At 40.1% G+C, this 21,851-nt stretch overlaps 1 protein-coding gene across 1 annotated transcript in view; it reads right to left on the bottom strand.

Annotated features, from left to right (window-relative positions):
- LOC137070425 (astrotactin-2-like) overlaps positions 1 to 21,851 on the bottom strand; it is a 620,747-nt gene that overhangs the window by 253,405 nt on the left and 345,491 nt on the right. The window contains exon 7 of the mRNA XM_067437549.1: positions 20,945 to 21,112. Coding sequence (XP_067293650.1) covers positions 20,945 to 21,112 — 168 coding nt within the window. The remainder of the gene's footprint in view (positions 1 to 20,944; positions 21,113 to 21,851) is intronic.

Below are 21,851 nucleotides of genomic sequence, written 5' to 3'. Positions count from 1 at the left end.
TTTTATTTTTGTTGTAATTATTATGCTCATTGTAAAAGTAAAATACAATAAGTTTGTATCTGTATTCGCAAACCAGATGGGTCATTCAGTGAACGCCTGTGGCTCGACGGCAGGAAAAACAATCCAAACAGTCACGATTTTTAAAGCTTTTTCATCATTAATCAAAGATATTATTCTAAATGTAGGCTGTCAATAAGGAGGAAAGAGGGGCAGTGTCTCTTCAAAAAAACAGAAAGAGGCAATACATAATATTACAAAAATAAATCAACATAAATGTATATAAAACATTATAAAAACGCACGTTTTTTATACTTCTTAATGTAAAGTAAAACTGTCCAACAGCGACACCTGCAGGTGAAGTTACAGCGGGTTTCCTGAGCCCATAAAATTAACAGACCTGCCAAAGTCACGCTATGATTGGATGTTGGAGAACATAGCGTAGCATGGGGACGTAATGACGTGCCATACTCGATCTATGTTCTATCACATGTAAAACGGGAACATGAACGGAGTACTCTAAAAGCAACTCATGTAAACACCTTAATCAGAATATTGTCTTATTTAGAATAAGGTAAATAATTAGATTACTGCTGTCCATGTAAACGCAGTCATTGAGTCTGTCTCAGAAGAAGATCAACGCCTACTTCATCATCACTGCATCTTTGGCTCCGCCCACTGGAGTGTTAGTGAGATGACGAGGAGAGAAGAGCGATACAGGATCACTGCACTACAAATAACATTACCTTCCAGAGGATCCTAATGCTAGGAATGTGCTTATTTATTTTCAACAATGTGAATGTCTCAGTCGAGCATTATTTATGTGTACTCTGTACATTCCACTGTGGATTCTTTGGGAAATCAGTCACAATTTCAGCGCAGGCTTTGGAAACAGACTTTTACGATATGGACTCGACAGTAATGCTACAACATGTGAGTAACCGTGTTAATCCTAATGCCTGATCTGAGACCAGTGATTTCTGATATGTAATATTCAAGTAATTAATTAGGTTTTATTTAATTCTATAAACTAGAGCCCTGCACGGGCCTCAAATCTAGGCCCTAGCCCGGCCCTGGCCCGAGACGCTGAGGCCCTAGCCCGGCCCGTGTCCGACAGCTTATCAAAATTCTCGGCCCGAGTCTGACTGGAGCCCGTTTTTTTTTTTTTTTTTTTTCAGCCATTAAAATAGTTCTGTTTTGTTTTTAATGTCAAAGTAGTTATATTTCATTTCGTTTCTTTATTGAGTTAATTTAGAAAAATGTTTAGAGTATTTTTTTGTTTGTTAAATTATAGTTTTAATTTTTTTTAAGTGACGACCAAGCGACCAGCGGCCGACAGTGAGTTAACCGCATATTAAATCTATTTAGTCTCTCAAATCAACTCTTGACTTGTCTTGCCTATAATAAAATCCATAAATATAAAACACTTCAAGCATCACAATGTTAGTTAATTTCGCCAACTATTACCACCACCAGTAGCCTAAAAGGCATTTTTGAGGAGCTGAGGCAGGCTGATTCTGCTCGCGGCTCTCGCAAACGGAGCTAAACAATCTAAAAACAAATAATAAAAAAAAGAACATGCAGGTTGTCTTATAGCCTACCTTACACCTACGCAAAATGAATGTAAATCCAATCTTCAATTCCCGGGGTATATGCTCATTTAACGGAGTTTACAGCAACCGAAGCAAAAGATTCAAGAGGCATTTTATTCAGCAGCTCATTTCAAATTCAAAGACCACATAAGAAAGCGCGCACTGGTAAGATCATAAGTCTCATTCATTTTTATTGAAGATGATTGTGTTTTTGAGCATCTAAGACTTATTTTAAGTTTCATTTACGGCCATTTGCGTTGGCTTGCATTAGTCATTTGCGGCAATGCGTGCAGCGCCATCATATCTATCTGACTACAACATATAGCCCATAACACGCTCTCACACGTTTATTTTTTAACCGTTTGCCAGGAGTAAAATGTATACATGTGGTTTAAACAACCAGATAGGCTACATTTACATTTGTCCGGTTTCGTCTGAAATGCTCTCATCCTTCTGAATTGGTTTGTTTAGTGATCGGACTACATTGATAGCCCTGTTCATTAATAGCAGCAGACGCCCCACGGATGACACGCAACAGAAACGCCACGCTCACACCACGCTTGCAGTGTGTCTCCGGCCTTAACTCTAGCAGCTGCGCTGAAGAAACGCGCGCTGCTGCTGCTGGCGCGGACTCTGAACATGCTCTGAACACTGTGCGAGCCATCTTGACAGTCGCGTTAGCTATTATGGTCTCGTGTTCACCAGCGCAGAACATCTCATTGTTCCTTTTAATTAATAAAATAAATATAAAAAGAAGGAGAAGCCTAAAAAAGGCCCAAAGCCCGGCCCGCGTTTTAGGTATGACGTGAAAATTTGCCCGAAGCCCGGCCCGAGGGGCGTAAAAAAGTCGGGGCCCGTCGGGCTCGGGCATAAATGCAGGGCTCTACTATAAACTATAATACAGATCTGCCAACATTGTCGCTATATGATAAATTGAAAATTAGCTGATAACATCACTGTTTTCTCCAGAACGACCGTACAGACAAATCTAATCTTGTTGCAATATTAACACGGTGAAGCTGCTTTGAAACAATCGTCATTGTAAAAGCGCTATATAAATATAAGTTGATTGATTGATGTATAGTCAGTATTGTCAGTAAATCAAACCAGTGACTAACCGCTCAACTTCACATTGTTTCTCTTCGTAAGATGAAAATAATCTGTTGTGATTAATTGTGATTAAATTATATATAGAAAGTGATCAAACAACGCCCCCTTTACAATCGCTGGAGCAGACTGAGTTTATCAGTGACTGAGTTCTGGACTTGCATCAAACCTCCTGTTATAATCAATGAATCTCTTATTTACATTGTGTTTGCACTGTTAGTTATGATGAAAACATTCGTTAGTGCGCAGAACTCGAGTTGCAATGACGAGATCACTGGATTCATGAGCTCAACATTTGGCTACAATGATCATCACTTCAACGTTTCATGCCACGATCTGAATATAATGCCAAAATGCTATGATAAACCATGTTTATAATTAAATAACATTGAGAGCTGTAAGAAGTTCTTGAGAGAGTTAAACTAGTGAGTGGAGCTATTTTGATATGCAAAGATGCACAGCAGCCAATCACCGCAGTGGGCGTTTACACTGAAGTCTCACAGCAGCCAATCACAGCAGTGGGCGTTTACACTGAAGTCTCACAGCAGCCAATCACAGCAGTGGGCGTTTACACTGAAGTCTCACAGCAGCCAATCACAGCAGTGGGCGTTTACACTGAAGTCTCACAGCAGCCAATCACAGCAGTGGGCGTTTACACTGAAGTCTCACAGCAGCCAATCACAGCAGTGGGCGTTTACACTGAAGTCTCACAGCAGCCAATCACAGCAGTGGGCGTTTACACTGAAGTCTCACAGCAGCCAATCACAGCAGTGGGCGTTTACACTGAAGTCTCACAGCAGCCAATCACAGCAGTGGGCGTTTACACTGAAGTCTCACACCAGCCACACCCCCTTCAAGCAGCTCATTCATATCAGAGGCTAAAATCAGATTAGGGAAATTGTGTTGTATTTCTAATCATGACCATTTTTTTATGTAAATGCTATACTGACATTATAAGTGAAACATTATTAAACAATAAAACTATATGACCCAGTTTCAGTTACTACTATTGACATCATTCACATGTATCCGTTTCTCTTGCACATCCACTGTTTATTTGTCCTGCAATGTCACTCTCTACTGCTCCGATTCATGCCGTATTTTCATTATTTACTCTTTGTGTGGCATGAGTTTGATTGTCCCACAGCCATCGTCTTATCTAGCGCTCAAACATTTGACTTTCATTGGGTGGCATTCTGCAGGATCACAGCAGCAGGAAATTAATTTAGATCCGGCTTCTTGTTTATGACAGCTCATCAGCGCTCACCGGTCTCTCACGCCCTGGTGTTCGTAAGTCTGCAAACCTGGAACTGTCTCAGAACAATCTGCAGCAATAAACAATGATAGCGATGTGTGTGTATGTGTGTGTGTGTGTGTGTGTGTGTGTGTGTGTGTGTGGGACTCGTGAGACATCAGAGTAACTGTGTTTACTGTGTCTCATCTCAGATAAGACACGGATACGGGACTATGAGCTTCGAGGGTCAGATTAAAAGAAAATATCAGATATTTGTGTCAGCTATACATCACATTTGAAGATTTTACTAGGATTACCTAACAGCCAATAAGCTATTTTATTTATTATTATTATTATTCATCTAATTATTAATCCATTGTTTTATTTTATTTTATTTTATTATTTTTTTATGACAGATTGTGTTATATTTAATGCTTAAATCACAATCTTCAGTAAACCAAGAAGCTGACAGATATACCAAAAATATCAAACAGGCTGCATTTATTTGTTTAAAGGGGGGGGTGAAACACTCAGTTTCAGTCAGTGTCATGTCAATCTTGAGTACCTATAGAGTAGCATTGCATCCTGCATATCTCCGAAAAGTCTTTATTTTTTTAATAATTATATAAGAAAGATGCGCTGTTCCGAGTCTTTCCGAAAAAAGCCGAGCGGGTGGGGGCGTCTCGTGTGAGCGGAGCTAAATAATGACGTGTGCTCGCTGCTGCTATGTTGAGTCGAGTGCGTCGTAAAGCTGTGTCAACAGCGGGAAAAAAACTTTATTCAAAATAAAAATATGGCTTTTAATCAGATACAGCCATACATCTATGATCCGGAATCAGACCCAGAGGCTGCAGTTGAACAGGAGCAGCAGCAAAAACGACTAGAGCAGGACGTCTCTATGTGGTACAAGTTATACACTAACTATATAATATGCTTAGCGGCTTGTGTTATTTACATATTTATACTTGAATTATATCGTCGTATTTTTGTCTTTGAAGGTGTACATGTGGGAAGTGCAGTTGTGCACGTGTGTTTGTGTGTTTACGCGTGGTTTGTGTAGACAGTAAGCGGACTAAAAAAAACACAGACATTTGAAGCAGTCTCACTCACCGCCTGCGGTTCTAACGTTGGGACTGCTCCATCATTCAGCATTAGGCGATTGGGAAAATCCGGCGTCGAGCTGGGCCTTGTTTATGAAACAGTCGGCACCGAAATGCAGCGAACAGATATAAACATTCGCGCAACTCAGTTGCTGATCCGGAAAAGCAAATTACATCCACTGTTGCCTTAACGCAGGGGTTTTGGCGAATCTGTGCAGGACTGTCTTGGTCTGGCAACCAAAAACGCACTTTTTTGGTGACATTGTTATGTGCACATCACCTGTCCAGCATCCTACAAGCCAGCGCTTTGATGGGCGTAGCCTGTTACTTTCGCTCTCTCCCTCTCTCTCTCTCACGCTCTTCCGGTAGAATTGTCCATAAGGCTCATACAAGGAAATTCCGCCCCCATTAACGTCTATTTAATTATGCTATTTATAGCATAATTTTATATTTTGGAGTAACTAACTCCACTCCTACCCTAAACCTACCAACTCTCAACAAAATAAAAACACATAACAGTAACATGCAAATAAATGTACAGTCACAGGTATTTATTGCAAAAACTGACCAAAAAACTGTATAAAAGTATTAACTCATGTTGCATTCCAAGTCTTCTGAAGTCATACGATATCTCCATGTGAAGAACAGAGATGATCTTAATGTTTTAGTCGTTGAAATGATAATCGCGCTCCTTTGCGAACAGAACACACACGCACTCGTTCATTCATATTTCTGATTCAAATGATACACACGGCAAGTGACGCGATCGGTCACGAGACACACGAGAGCCAATGTGGTCAAAGCTGACGTGACATTTCTTCCGGGCGGCAATATTTGAAATGTATTAATCTTCTGGCGGATGGATTCGACGTTACTGATCGCTTTTGGGGATTTTCTTCACACAAATCAATCGTTTGGCTTTGGAACACTTGGGATGTTTGTACTTTCTGAATAAATGATGTATGCAGTCATATCTGCCTGTTATATCCTGTTTTTTATAACACACAAATGGGTAGGTTTAGGGAAGATTTTGAGTTACGCTTTCAAAATGTGTCTGAATATGAGTGTGTGTCCACAAGGTAAATGGATTTAAAAACATACTAAATTGTTTTTTTTGAAAATGTAAAAATGCAGAATGTTTCTTGTGATGGGTAGGTTTAGGGGCGGTGTGTGTGTGATGGGTAGGTTTAGGGGCTGTGTGTGTGTGTGTGTGCGTGCGTGTGTGTGTTGGGTAGGTTTAGGGGCAGGGGCAGTGTAGGGGGATAGAATTAAACGGCGTTGATAAACACGCTAAAAGCGATTATGCGTCTTGATAGCACACCAAAATGGCATACGAATTGGCGTTTCATACGCCATTTTCTGAGATCAGTCTGGGGAATGGAGAATAAATATTACCACTTAGCGCCTCCGGTGGACGTTTCACCCCAAAATTGCAGGTAAACGTACCTGGAGGTACATAATTGGGGTGTTGCAAAAATGTAGGCAGAGTCACGTATTTCCAATGAGCCTGGGTTGGTTTTCTATGTGAATATATCATAATCTTTAGTCTTGTCATCAAAGCTGAATGTTGTCCTGCAGACATTATGGGAATGCTATGTAGAGACCTAAGTGAACATCCTAGAGTAGTGGTCCTCTAAACATTCCCAGAACGCCCTGAATGGTCCATGAAGGTCCACCAAATAGCATCCCCTAACCCTTCAAATAACTCGGAAAAAACGCCTCAGAATGTTCTGGGAGCGTTACCAGGTGTACCTTGACACCAGCGAGGACATTCTGGGAACATCAAATTTGCAAATAAAATATGGTCCCCTAAATTTTCGGAGAATGTCCTGAATGTTCCATGAAGGTCCGCCAAATAACGTCCACCAACCCTTTAAAGAACTCCACATCATTACTGTCCTAATATGTTGACGTCCTTGACACCAGAAGGAAGTTCTGGGAAAATCACATTTTCGAATAAAATATGGTCCCCTAAACGTGCCAAAAACATCCAGAATTTTCAGCGATCGCTTTAAAGGACTCCACATCCTGAGTGTCTCGGATCGTTATGGGAACGTTACTATAGGATACCTCTTTGACACCAGTTACACCTGTACACGTTCTGGATATGTAATATTCCTTGCAGGTAGATGTTTTATAATATTTTGCAGACATGTATATGTTGTATTAACACTAAACACTAAGCTGCTGGTGCTTGGCCTGAATTGTTTGAGACGCACCGGTTTAATGGTTTGATCCATCACAAGGGCCCTCCAGATTCCACAGCTTACTGCTCATAATATGGAAAGATAAAATATGCCATTTCATTGCTGATTAATACATAACTTGAATACCACACTTGTCCTTTTCCTCTTTAATAACTATAATATACTGCACACACAAGAGCATGCTGTAAACAAGCTGAGAGAATCCGAGTAAATGAATCGCCTCAAAGCAAATAAATTATCTTGCAGAATGCTAATAAGAGGTTTCCATTGTGGTGAAGAATAAAGACTGTAGTTAGATCAACAACAAAAAAAAAAAAAACTGTTATTACACAAAACAGCTCTGTAAGTAGTTTTGACTATATTAACCCTGCACAGCCTGCTGTTTTATATTTATACACAACATTTCAAGGCCTCTAAATTATTAGTATGATCAAAACTTTACTAAAAAACTTTACTGTTTTTGTTGACAATCTGCCACATGCCTTCTGGCAACCGAGCAATATGAATATAAGCATCTTGCTTTGCGATATACGTGTCTGAGTCCAGTGTGCTAAAGTTATGCTCTGTTAGACACGTACACATAAGCAAAACGATCTATAACAATGCAATACTATTACATATAAAAACACGTTTTACTCAAATAAGTTGCACAATTCCTGTCCGATCCAAATCCAGCATCGACCGGAGATTAGTTTACAAACGATCCCGCAGTGAACTCAAGTGAACATGTCTTCCCCTCTTCATTAAAAATAAAGTTCAACCACTCATTCCTAATATTAGGATCAGAAGGAAGCTTATGCAGCGACCGTGTTCTTCCACAACCAGGAATAGCGCAATATCTTAATCTTCCTCGGCATGTTTAGTGTTGTTGACCAGCGCGAGCCGATCAGCTCCATGAGTCGGTGGGCGAGGCTACTGGATTAGATGTGCTGTAGAGTGTGTTTCGTCAAGCAGTGACGTAAGAATGAAGCACAGGACCATTTGCTGAGCCTGGTGACTATAAAAGCTTTTCTTTGACAAACAAGGAAGTTTTCAGCTCTGAAACTTAGATATTCCTATATTACCATGACCTTTTATATAACAAAAGCTCAAGGGAAAGTTGATTTCTCAATTCATCAGCCCTTTAAACTGATCCACACCACCACACCCGTCCCTAACCCTAACCTTAAACTGACCCACACCACCACACCCGTCCCTAACCCTAACCTTAAACTGACCCACACCACCACACCTGTCCCTTACCCTAACCTTAAACTTACCCACACCACCACACCTGTCCCTAACCCTAACCTTAAACTGACCCACACCACCACACCTGTCCCTAACCCTAACCTTAAACTGACCCACACCACCACACCTGTCTGTAACTCTACTCTTAAACTGACCCACACCACCACACCTGTCCCTAACCCTAACCTTAAACTGACCCACACCACCACACCTGTCCCTAACTCTACCCTTAAACTGACCCACACCACCACACCTGTCCCTAACCCTAACCTTAAACTGACCCACACCACCACACCTGTCTGTAACTCTACCCTTAAACTGACCCACACCACCACACCTGTCCCTAACTCTACCCTTAAACTGACCCACACCACCACACCTGTCCCTAACCCAAACCTTAAACTGACCCACACCACCACACCTGACCCTAACCCTAACCTTAAACTGACCCACACCACCACACCCGTCCCTAACCCTAACCTTAAACTGACCCACACCACCACACCTGTCCCTAACTTTACCCTTAAACTGACACACACCACCACACCTGTCCCTAACTTTACCCTTAAACTGACCCACACCACCACACCTGTCTCTAACTCTACCCTTAAACTGACCCACACCACCACACCTGTCCCTAACTTTACCCTTAAACTGACCCACACCACCACACCTGCCCCTAACTTTACCCTTAAACTGACCCACACCACCACACCTGTCCCTAACTCTACCCTTAAACTGACCCACACCACCACACCTGTCCCTAACTTTACCCTTAAACTGACCCACACCACCACACCGGTCCCTAACTTTACCCTTAAACTGACCCACACCACCACACCTGTCCCTAACTCTACTCTTAAACTGACCCACACCACCACACCTGTCCCTAACTTTACCCTTAAACTGACCCACACCACCACACCTGTCCCTAACTCTACCCTTAAACTGACCCACACCACCACACCTGTCCCTAACTCTACCCTTAAACTGACCCACACCACCACACCTGTCCCTAACTCTACCCTTAAACTGACCCACACCACCACACCTGACCCTAACTCTACCCTTAAACTGACCCACACCACCACACCTGACCCTAACTTTACCCTTAAACTGACCCACACCACCACACCTGTCCCTAACTCTACCCTTTAACTGACCCACACCTGTCCCTAACTCTACCCTTAAACTGACCCACGCCACCACACCTGACCATAACTCTACCCTTAAACTGACCCACACCAAAACACCTGTCCCTAACTTTAGCCTTAAACTGACCCACACCACCACACCGGTCCCTAACTTTAGCCTTAAACTGACCCACACCACCACACCTGTCTCTAACTCTACCCTTAAACTGACCCACACCACCACACCTGTCCTTAACTCTACCCTTAAACTGACCCACACCACCACACCTGTCCTTAACTCTACCCTTAAACTGACCCACACCACCACACCTGACCATAACTCTACCCTTAAACTGACCCACACCACCACACCTGTCCCTAACTTTACCCTTAAACTGACCCACACCACCACACCGGTCCCTAACTTTACCCTTAAACTGACCCACACCACCACACCTGTCTCTAACTTTACCCTTAAACTGACCCACACCACCACACCTGCCCCTAACTTTACCCTTAAACTGACCCACACCACCACACCTGTCCCTAACTCTACCCTTAAACTGACCCACACCACCACACCTGCCCCTAACTTTACCCTTAAACTGACCCACACCACCACACCTGTCCCTAACTCTACCCTTAAACTGACCCACACCACCACACCTGCCCCTAACTTTACCCTTAAACTGACCCACACCACCACACCTGTCCCTAACGCTACCCTTAAACTGACCCACACCACCACACCTGTCCCTAACCCTACCCTTAAACTGACCCATACCACCACACCTGACCCTAACTCTACCCTTAAACTGACCCACACCACCACACCCGTTCCTTAACTCTACTCTTAAACTGACCCACACCACCACACCTGTCCCTAACTCTACCCTTAAACTGACCCACACCACCACACCTGTCCCTAACTCTACCCTTAAACTGACCCACACCACCACACCTGACCCTAACTCTACCCTTAAACTGACCCACACCACCACACCTGACCCTAACTTTACCCTTAAACTGACCCACACCACCACACCTGTCCCTAACTCTACCCTTTAACTGACCCACACCACCACACCTGTCCCTAACTCTACCCTTAAACTGACACACACCACCACACCTGACCATAACTCTACCCTTAAACTGACCCACACCAAAACACCTGTCCCTAACTTTACCCTTAAACTGACCCACACCACCACACCTGACCCTAACTTTACCCTTAAACTGACCCACACCACCACACCTGTCTCTAACTCTACCCTTAAACTGACCCACACCACCACACCTGTCCTTAACTCTACCCTTAAACTGACCCACACCACCACACCTGACCATAACTCTACCCTTAAACTGACCCACACCACCACACCTGTCCCTAACTTTACCCTTAAACTGACCCACACCACCACACCGGTCCCTAACTTTACCCTTAAACTGACCCACACCACCACACATGTCCCTAACTTTACCCTTAAACTGACCCACACCACCACACCTGTCCCTAACTCTACCCTTAAACTGACCCACACCACCACACCTGCCCCTAACTTTACCCTTAAACTGACCCACACCACCACACCTGTCCCTAACTCTACCCTTAAACTGACCCACACCACCACACCTGTCCCTAACTCTACCCTTAAACTGACCCACACCACCACACCTGTCCCTAAATTTACCCTTAAACTGACCCACACCACCACACCTGTCCCTAACTCTACCCTTAAACTGACCCACACCACCACACCTGACCCTAACTCTACCCTTAAACTGACCCACACCACCACACCTGTCCCTAACTTTACCCTTAAACTGACCCACACCACCACACCTGTCTCTAACTCTACCCTTAAACTGACCCACACCACCACACCTGTCCTTAACTCTACCCTTAAACTGACCCACACCACCACACCTGTCCTTAACTCTACCCTTAAACTGACCCACACCACCACACCTGACCATAACTCTACCCTTAAACTGACCCACACCACCACACCTGTCCCTAACTTTACCCTTAAACTGACCCACACCACCACACCGGTCCCTAACTTTACCCTTAAACTGACCCACACCACCACACCTGTCTCTAACTTTACCCTTAAACTGACCCACACCACCACACCTGCCCCTAACTTTACCCTTAAACTGACCCACACCACCACACCTGTCCCTAACTCTACCCTTAAACTGACCCACACCACCACACCTGCCCCTAACTTTACCCATAAACTGACCCACGCCACCACACCTGTCCCTAACTCTACCCTTAAACTGACCCACACCACCACACCTGCCCCTAACTTTACCCTTAAACTGACCCACACCACCACACCTGCCCCTAACTTTACCCTTAAACTGACCCACACCACCACACCTGCCCCTAACTTTACCCTTAAACTGACCCACACCACCACACCTGCCCCTAACTTTACCCTTAAACTGACCCACACCACCACACCTGCCCCTAACTTAACCTGTGTCCCACCTCAATTTCTGTAAAAGTGTTTCACAATACAGTATGAACACAATAAGTACATTATACTTATTTTCTTTTTCCATGCAAGTACATTCTAGTTAAGTCAACTGAATATAAAATGAGAATGAAATCTGTTTCGTATTTTGGTGAAAATCATTCAATTTCAGCAATGCAATTTTGTTCTTGAAAAAAAAAGGTAAGATAAGGTAAACAGTAATATGAACAGAGTAATCTTTCCCTGTTGTTGCACTGTGATGTATCTGCTGTCTTCATGCACACAAGCTTAAAGTGAAAAGCGAAACAGAATCCTATTGTACAGTAAGTGTGCATGTGTTAAAAAAAAAACAACAAAAAAAAAAACTGCGATCTATACATGATACATATAGAAAGTACAACAATGAATCAAGGACAGCTCCATCTGTCAACTCACACTTTATTCTGCCGCTGTTCTGATTAGACCTCATTTCGACAAGCATGGAGTCTATAGTGTAAACGGCTGAGTGAGCAGATGAAATAGATTCTAAGAGGACTCAACTAGTACAAGATGAAGAGAGTAACGCAACAGCTCTTGACCGAGCGTTCAGCTGATGCTAAGCTCAAAATCGCTCTCTGTACTGAGCTGGAGAGATTAGAACTCTCTCTCATTAACATAACAATATCTCTACAGCTCCAGCACCGTCCTCAGTGCTTAAATATGAGGAAAAAGGCATCCGGCAAATGACTGATTTCACACTATCACTCAAAAAAATGCTGAATAGGGTTTTGATTGCTCTCCGAATCATTGACTCCAGCTGCCTTCATGATGAGCCTTTTTTTGTCATTTAAATATCATAAATACGCCATGATCCAGTAAGTTTAATGCATGTGTTGATTGATTTAATAGGCTGTGTGTGTGTGTAATGCTACTGTATTTTATTTAATAGTTATGATTGTCATCGTGCACATGCGGCACTGAATATGTCCAGTGATAAATCTTGACTGAACGGCTCACATAAACAAGGATTGGCCACTGCTATACATGAGTGATTGATTTAACAGCAATTGATTGAGCAGGCATATGCAAGGCTGTTTTATGATCATAATATACACTCTAGCTATTTTCAATTAAAAAAAAATGTGTGAATGTACAGTATCAGTATATCAGCACCTTCAGCAGATGCATGCGAGCATTGTAGACATCATTTTCTAACTGCACACACTTTGCACATGAGCCTGATATTATTTGCACTAATTAATGGATCCACAAGGTGGCAACACTAGGCCACACAGATAAAGAAGAAACAGAAGAACAAACTATCAGAAACCGCAACAACAACGGACAAAGTTCTTGAAGTTTGGAGATAGTCTCAGCCTCAGACCCATGGGCCGTTGGCTAGACGTCTGATGCATATGGCACACAAAATTGGAAACTGTTCAAGAGTTTCTTCTGATTCGATGAATTCTACAGGGAGACTTGCATGTTGCATTCGATCTTTAAAAGGCTAAATTTACTTTTACATCGTATTTGAACATTAATGTATCAATCAACCACTTCTTTTTAATCCCCATAATTCATAAGCAGTGTCTCAGAACGAGTCATTTGCAAATTCAATGCAATGTAGTGTAACGCTACATATGCTTAGGCCCCGCCCACAACTGCTGACTTGGATGGACTCCACCCTATTACCATAGACCCCGCCCCTAGAGAGCTGTACACAGTCCACCATATTTGTCTCCTCTCCAGAGCATTCAATATAAATGTGTTCTTATTAAAGCTGCTAAAGTCATTCAGTCAAGAGCAGTGGGTGATTTTCTGTTTGTCTTTTGATTAATATTAACAGCAGATATAGCAGTAGGTACCGTTTATTACACTACTGTCACTTTAATACAGAGATCAAATATAAACATGTGATTTCTTTACGTTTACAGACATAACCGACTGTGTTTATGTGAACTGTGTGTGTTTTTGACAGAACCTTGTGTGTATTTGACAGTTTAAGCGCAATAAGACGTGAAAGAGAACTTAGTTTAATACTCACGAGATGCTCTGTCTGACACACAGCTTTCTGTACGTGTGCTTCAGGTGTGTGTGCGCTCAGAAAACCATACATCAGAAGTTTAAACTGATATGGCTTTAAAACACATACAGATAATAAACTCTCATTGTGATGAAGAACTGCAATGTCACGGGAGGGCGATAGAGATGATCAGTAAAACCAAACGGATGTTTTAGTTTTGGCAGAGTATCTGAGGCACAAGCTGTACAGGCTCCTCCCTCTTCTGGAAAGGGGGTGGAGCAGCAGCTCATTTGCATTTAAACACTATCAAAAATGCTGGGTTAAAAACAACCCAAGTTGGGTTGTTTTTAACCCAGCATTTTTTATAGTGAAGATACATACAGGCTGGTCTGTAATAGAATGCAACTGTTGGGTTCTGGAAGTAAAAACTCCATGAATTTTCTCCTTATAGGGAAATTGATTATTAACGATAACTTATAAACCTCTTAAGACAGACCTACGGTGAGCTACAGGGTTGTTAATTCATGGTATTTGCTTCTGTTGAAGATGCCAGACCTCAGAATTTTAGCTTATTTAATATTTCAGTGGAATTCCTGGAGAAAAACTACATTAGCCGTGATGCTTTACAGAAAATAACAATGGATATTGTTAGCTCCGCACACTCCACATATTTGCTTCAAATAAAAGTTTGTAGTGTTGTGATTAACCCTGTAGATGGATGTCTTGGTTAATGGCCAATAACCCTTTAACAAAGACCTTTTAAAAACAAAATCTCAATGGGAAAAAATGAATGGAAAAAATAGTTACGGAAACAGCACCGCTGAAAAAGGGGGTGGGCACATTGATGGGACATTGACTTTACATTTGTGTGCCCCTAAACATGACACTAAACAACACAAACAGTGATTGGTTGCTTTACATGTCAGTCAGACGGCCTCTGGGTGTTTCATGGCCATATCTGCATGGAGTCTGAAGGTCTGGCCACAAGAGACTGAGATTCCTGTCCTGCCTACCTTACCTACTCATGTTTTATGGTCATAACTAACAAAAAAACTAAAAACATAAAAACTAACAAAAAAACAGAACAGACACTGGCTGAAGATGACATTTTTAGTGTGACCACCTGTGTTCATGTACACAATCAATAGAGAATACTTTTAAACTTTGGTAACACTTTTATTTTAGGGTTCAGTTATTAACTATTCACTAGTTGCTTATTATCATGCATAGTACTAGGATATTGGCTGTTATTAGTACTTATAAAGCACATATTAATGCCTTATTCTGCATGACCTTATTCTACATCTCTTAATCCGACCCAATACCTAAACTTAAATGCTACAAAAACTACCTTACTAACTATTAATAAGCAGTAAATTAGGAGTTTATTGAGGCAAAAGTCATAGTTAACAGTGAATATGTGTTCCCCATACTAAAGTGTTACTGAAACTTTTTATCATTACTTTTTTTTTTCGTTTTCTGCAGTATTATATTGGCAACCACAGCTGCAGACTTAGTGTTGAAAACATCATGCTATACCAGTTGAGTTACCGGAATAAAAAGACTCAGAGGAGGATGTGAAGACTGCTGGTGGGAAACGGGACAGAGCTTTAGATTCTGGTACAGGCCTGCTCTCGGCTCGACTAATGAAACTGATTACTGGCCAGCCTCCAGCGTATGCAATCAAACCTCTACTGCTCATCCAGAACGCTGCAAGCCTGGCTGATATTCCACCTCCCCAAACACTACCACAGTCACACCTCTGCTATTCTCCTATTCCTGCAAGGATCGATTCGAAATTATACGGCACACCTCGTAGCCTCTCTAATTCTGAATGGGAGATAGCACAGAGCCCAATAAAGCGAATAAGCCTCGCCTTCTAAATAAAAGAGCCAATAGTTGATTAGTAAAGTCATCGTGTCACTGCAGCTGCCGTAAGAAGCTCCGGTTGTTCTGTGTTACACCATGATTCAAGCATTTAGAAAGTTTTATCAGACAGTTGTTGTCAGATTTCATTGATGAATTCAAAGATCAAATGTAATTGTGTTGGCAAACAGTTTTGGAGGATTTGTTGTTTCCCCATTCAAAGAGACAGGAGCTGCACTTACATGCCCAAGAGGCTTTACAAAGATGGCTGCCAATTGAAACTACCTGTCTTAAAGGGAGTTTGTTGACAATCATATGAAAACTATTATAGCCAAAAGAAAAAAAAAGAAGAAAAAAAAAGAAAAAAAAGAAAAAGAAAAATGTCATAATTAAGATTTTTAATATATTTATTTGATTTTATTTAATGTAAATAAAGTGAATTATTTTTACAATTTAAAACAACTGTTTTATATTTTAATATTTTAAAAATATATTTTATTCCTGTGATCAAAGCTGAATGATATTTTAGAAATCATTTTAATTGTGACCCTGGACCACAAAACCATTCATAAGGGTTTATAAGGAATGTATACATCATCTGAAAGCTGAATATATAATCTTCCCACTGATGTATGTTTTGATAGCAGAGGATAATATTTGACCAAGATCCAAAAAATTGCAATCTGAGGGTGCAAAAAACAATCAAAATATTGAGAAAATCACTATTAAAGTTCTTAGCAAGGCATATTACTTCTAATAATACATTATTTGATGTATAGAAAATTAACAACATATCTTCATGGAACATGATCTTAATTTGCTAATGATTTTTGACATAAAATAAAAATGGATGACCCATACAATGTGTTGTTGGGTATTTCCACAGATACTCTACCCGTGAGACGCAGGACTGGTTTTGTGCTTCAGGGTCATATTATGATGATTTGCTGCTCAAGAAATATTTAAGATTATTATCAGTGCCGACAACAGTACACACACATTTATTTATTTTTTTTTTTTTTTTTCAGGATTCTTTGATGAATAGAAAGCTCTCTAGAACAGCATTTATTTGAAATACAATCTTCTGTATCATTATAAATTATACATGTTGGTAATTGTTTTTGCATTGACCAGTGTTGTCAAATGGACCTTATTATGAAGTGATACCTTTATGTCTTAATAGACGTTTGTTCTTTGTCTGTGGCTGTCTGTGTTTTTAGAAAACATTGATTTTACTTAATAGTATTTGTTATCTTTCTATTTCTGTCTTTCAAATGCTCTTTTTGCCATGTTAAGTTTATTCTGCACTTTTCTAACTTTCCGTTCGTCTTGGTTTGTCAGATTCACCTTCACATTTATGAATCTAATGCTGATTTAGGTGTGTGTTCATGCATCACCAGCGACAGCGCATTAGTGATTCCATGCAACATTATGGGCTAAACGCAGAAGGGATATAATCCAATACAGGTTTATACTTATATACAGAAACTTTCATATTTCCCCCTCTCTTTCTTTTAGAGTGAGCCCAGTTTAAAGAGAATAAGACGAGGCAGATAATACATCTAAATGTCAGGTCACAGAACACTGGCTTTCATGGAGGAGCTCTATTATTTGCTCTGTTTAAAAATAAATGCAGGCAACAGACTTATATGACGAACCTGAACTCTATTCAAAGGCATTCACAATGACTGAGGCCAAACAATGAAAGCCATATTGTGGGTTTCTGCTGCAGTTCACATATTGCCACAGACAATAATTGAATTTCAGTGTATATAAACAAATGGAAAACATGTTCACGGTAAATAAACTAATAATAGAAGCGCAGCATGCACATGCACTTACAATATGCTGTTTTATACCCTGTAAAATCTAATTAGTTACATTTTAAAGCATGCAAACCGATAAAAACAAAACAAACATAAAAAACAAGACAAGTGAAGTAGGTATAGTATGTTGTGCTAACAAATGCTTAATTAGTATAGTTCACTTCCACAAGCATTCTGAAGAACTGTAGCTCATACGTGATCATTTACTTTAGATTTACTCTTAGTATAGCTACCATTGTTTTGCAAGTCTGTGTGTGACTCAAGCATGATCAAATACAATCTAAAAGATGCTGGGTTAAAAACAACCCAAGTTGGGTTCAATTGGGTTATTTTAAACCAGCTGTTGGGTTGTTTAAAGCTAACATTTAACCCAACCGCTGGGTTAAAACAACCCAATTAAACCCAGCATTTTTTAGTGTGCAAGATATTTCACTAATATAAAGGGATTATATAAACCAAATTAAAAGATTCACAAGGTGTTTATGATGGTAGCAATTATTGTAAACGATAATTTATGTGACACAACAGGAAGTTGCTTTAACTATAGTTAATTATTCAGCCAGAAGCTAGGTCATCTATTAAAAGCAACATATCTTCATTTGAAGACTTGACATTGCTGCATCAATAGGAAGATCATTACAATAATATGAATGAAGAGGCCAACCAAAGGGAACACGTTTTTTTTTTTTTTTTTTTGCTTGACACAAATGGCACTTAAACCAATCAATATTATCTTAATTTGGGTTTTCTGAGTACACAGTATGGATTACTACACTCTAAAAAATTCTGAGTAAAAAACAACCCAATGTTGGGTCAAATATGGACTAACCCAGCAGTTGGGTTGTTTTAACCCAGCGATTGGGTTGTCTTAAGCAAATATTTAACCCAACCACATGATTAAAACAACCCAATCGCTGGGTTAAAACAACCCAATCGCTGGGTTAGTCCATATTTGACCCAACATTGGGTTAAAACAACCCAGCATTTTTTAGAGTGTAGATTTGTACAATTAAGTTAACATAAAAGTTACCTAAAAAGTGTTAGTTAGAATAACTGTTGGGTTTTACAGTGTACTACACTCTTAGAAGAAAAGGTTCTGCGCTACATGCACTCTAAAAAATGTTGGGTTGTTTTAACCCAATGTTGGGTCACAGCAATTGGGTTGTTTTAACCCAGCAATTGGGTTGTTTTAATCCTGCGGTTGGGTTAAATATTTGCTTAAGACAACCCAAACGCTGGGTTATAACAACTCAATTGCTGGGTTAGTCCATATTTGACCCAACATTGGGTTGTTTTTTACCCAGAATTTTTAGTGTGTATTTGGAACCCCTAAAATGTTCTATATAGAATCATTTTTAAGTGCCAACAGTTCTTTCTTGTCAGTATAGAACCTTTTTTAGCATAAAATGTTCTTTGGAGTATACTCAACTTCCAAATATGCATTCCACCTTTTAAGCTTTTAGGCTCTATACAAAACCTTTTCTTCTAAGAGTGTATAATGCTGTTAGGAAAGCATAACCATTATATTTGAATCTTATTATGAGACTGGCGACACAATCACTGTCTTAGCTGTGAAGAATATGTTGTCCGTCCATCATTGTGTCTCAATCAAACTGACTGTATACTTTCACCCCAGCTGTCTAAAGAGCACCATGTGTTATTTCGTCTGACCATATTGCAAAAGAGCAGCTACAAAGACAGATTCCTAGACAATAACTGTAAATGTCAAGTGTGATGCTCATAAGCCCTGGGCCTGAGTCGTCACAGCGGGCTTGTGTTATTCCCACGATCCCCAGGCATCGGCACGCTTATCAAACTGACGCCCCGCAAACCGACTCAACCTGACCCTGAGCGACAGATTACCACAGAAGGTCACGAGCACATGAATGTGTTTCCCCGTAAGTATGGGAATCAGGCCTCCATACAGTGTGTTTGGGTGTGTGTGTCCGTGACAGATGGCGGCTTTTTTATTGAATGGTAACTGTGAGGTGAATCTATTTCTCAGATGATTTAGCCTTAAACATTTTACTGGTTAAAAGCACCTTAAGTTTAACGGTCAGTGTGCAAATACACTGGACATCTATGTGGCAAGTGTAGTGGGTTAAATACAATCTTAAGAAACTTGTATTTTTGTATATTTTGTATATATTTTATATTTTGAGTGATTATATTAATTATATAAATAAATGTTTTATTTGAGCTGTAATAGTTCATTTATAAAATTTATTCCACTGCAAAAAAATAATAATAAAAAACAAATAATAATAATAAAAAGTAAATTAAACAAAGATTATTCGAGTATGCTTTACTAGGAAATACTATTCCGGTCGTTTTTAATTAAATACAGTATTTCACATTTAATGAGTGACAATTGTCTTAAAGTCTACTTCTACACTGTAAAAAAATATATGTTCAATAATTATAACAACATGTTTTTACATTGTTTTAACTCATCAAAATAAGTTAAGAAATGTTAAACTTGTTTTTATAAGTTATACAAGATGTAACTCATTTTTTAAAGTCAGTTTAACATAATTTAAGTTGAAATAACTAAAACATTCAAGTCGATTGTACTGCAAAAGATCAAAATTTGCCTTTTTTGTTTTTCAGTGCCAAAAACATGCTTTCCATTTTTAATTTATATAATGTATTCTTTTAAATTATGTATTATAACACTTTAGATCACTTCTCTTACACTGGCAGATATTATTTTATGTATGTATTGCTTATTTTAAGTAAAAAACAAGTACACGGTAAAAAATTATTTAGCAAAACAGTTACCTGGTTGCCTTCAAATTTTGAGTTCATTGAAATTAAATTTTTGAGTTAATACAATTATTATTTTTTTGAGATTTGACAACCTTTATTAAAATATTATTAAAATATTTTGTAAGCATATTGGATAATTGTGTGTGTTTTATTTCTGATGACGCAGTGAAACATAGTGATATTTTCATGATTTATCAAATTTTTTATGGGGTTCAGATACAATAATATTGTGAGAAATGTGAAGTTGTACTAAGTGAGTTGACTAAAACTTAAAATTTGAAGGCAGCACGAACACTTACTTTTTAGAGAGTGTGTGTGTGTGTGTGTGTGTGTGTGTGTGTGTGTGTGTGTGTGTGTGTGTGTGTGTGTGTGTGTGTGTGTGTGTGTTCACTCACCAGTGTCCTGGTCACAGAGCTGTTCACAGGGGTCAGTTGTCCTCTGACCGCAGTAGTCTCTCACCCACTGTGTGGAGGAGTTGGTCTGGTAGTACAGGGTCAGTTTGGCTGGATTTAACCAGTTGGAGACATCCAGATAACTGCCCATGCTTACCACAAAACTGCTTCCTATATCAAAAAAATAAATAAAAAATCACGTTTATTATTGAGATCAAGAACAGCACACAACATTCCTTACACATAGGAAAAAATGGTGGTAAGCTTTACGTGTAAACATTTTTCTCTCTGAAATTGCAAGTACATTTCACAAATAATTACATGAAAACATGAAAAGTGACATTTTGAAGTAGAAAGACATGATTTTTGTAAAGTTTAGCTGTCAGGCACAATGAACAAACTGCTCATTTCCATTCGAGAGAAAAAGTACATGTTTTATATTTGTTGTTATTGTTCATATTTGATCCATCAGGCTTTTATGGCTCATATACACTGATCAGGCATACCATTATGATCACTGACAGGTGACGTGGATAACACTGATTATCTCTTCATCACAGCACCTGTTAATGGGTGGGATATATTAGGCAGCAAGTGTAGCAAGAGGGCAAGCGTAAGGATTTGAGTGAGTTTGACAAGGGCCAAATTGTGATGGCTAGACGACTGGGTCAGAGCATCTCCAAAACTGCAGCTCTTGTGGGCTGTTCCCAGTCTGCAGTGGTCAGTATCTATCAAAAGTGCTCCAAGGAAGGAACAGTGGAGAACCGGCCACAGGGTCATGGGCGACCAAGGCTCATTGATGCACGTGGGGAGCGAAGGCTGGCCCGTGTGGTCCGATCAAACAGGCGAGATACTGGAGCTCAAATTAATGTCTAGAGGACTCCATGCCTCGACAGGTCAGGGCTGTTTG

This window comes from Pseudorasbora parva, chromosome 3 (genome assembly GCF_024679245.1).
Source record: "Pseudorasbora parva isolate DD20220531a chromosome 3, ASM2467924v1, whole genome shotgun sequence".
Taxonomy (NCBI): domain Eukaryota; kingdom Metazoa; phylum Chordata; class Actinopteri; order Cypriniformes; family Gobionidae; genus Pseudorasbora; species Pseudorasbora parva.
Note: the sequence above shows the minus strand (reverse complement) of the source record. Positions and strands in the feature narration are given on the sequence as shown.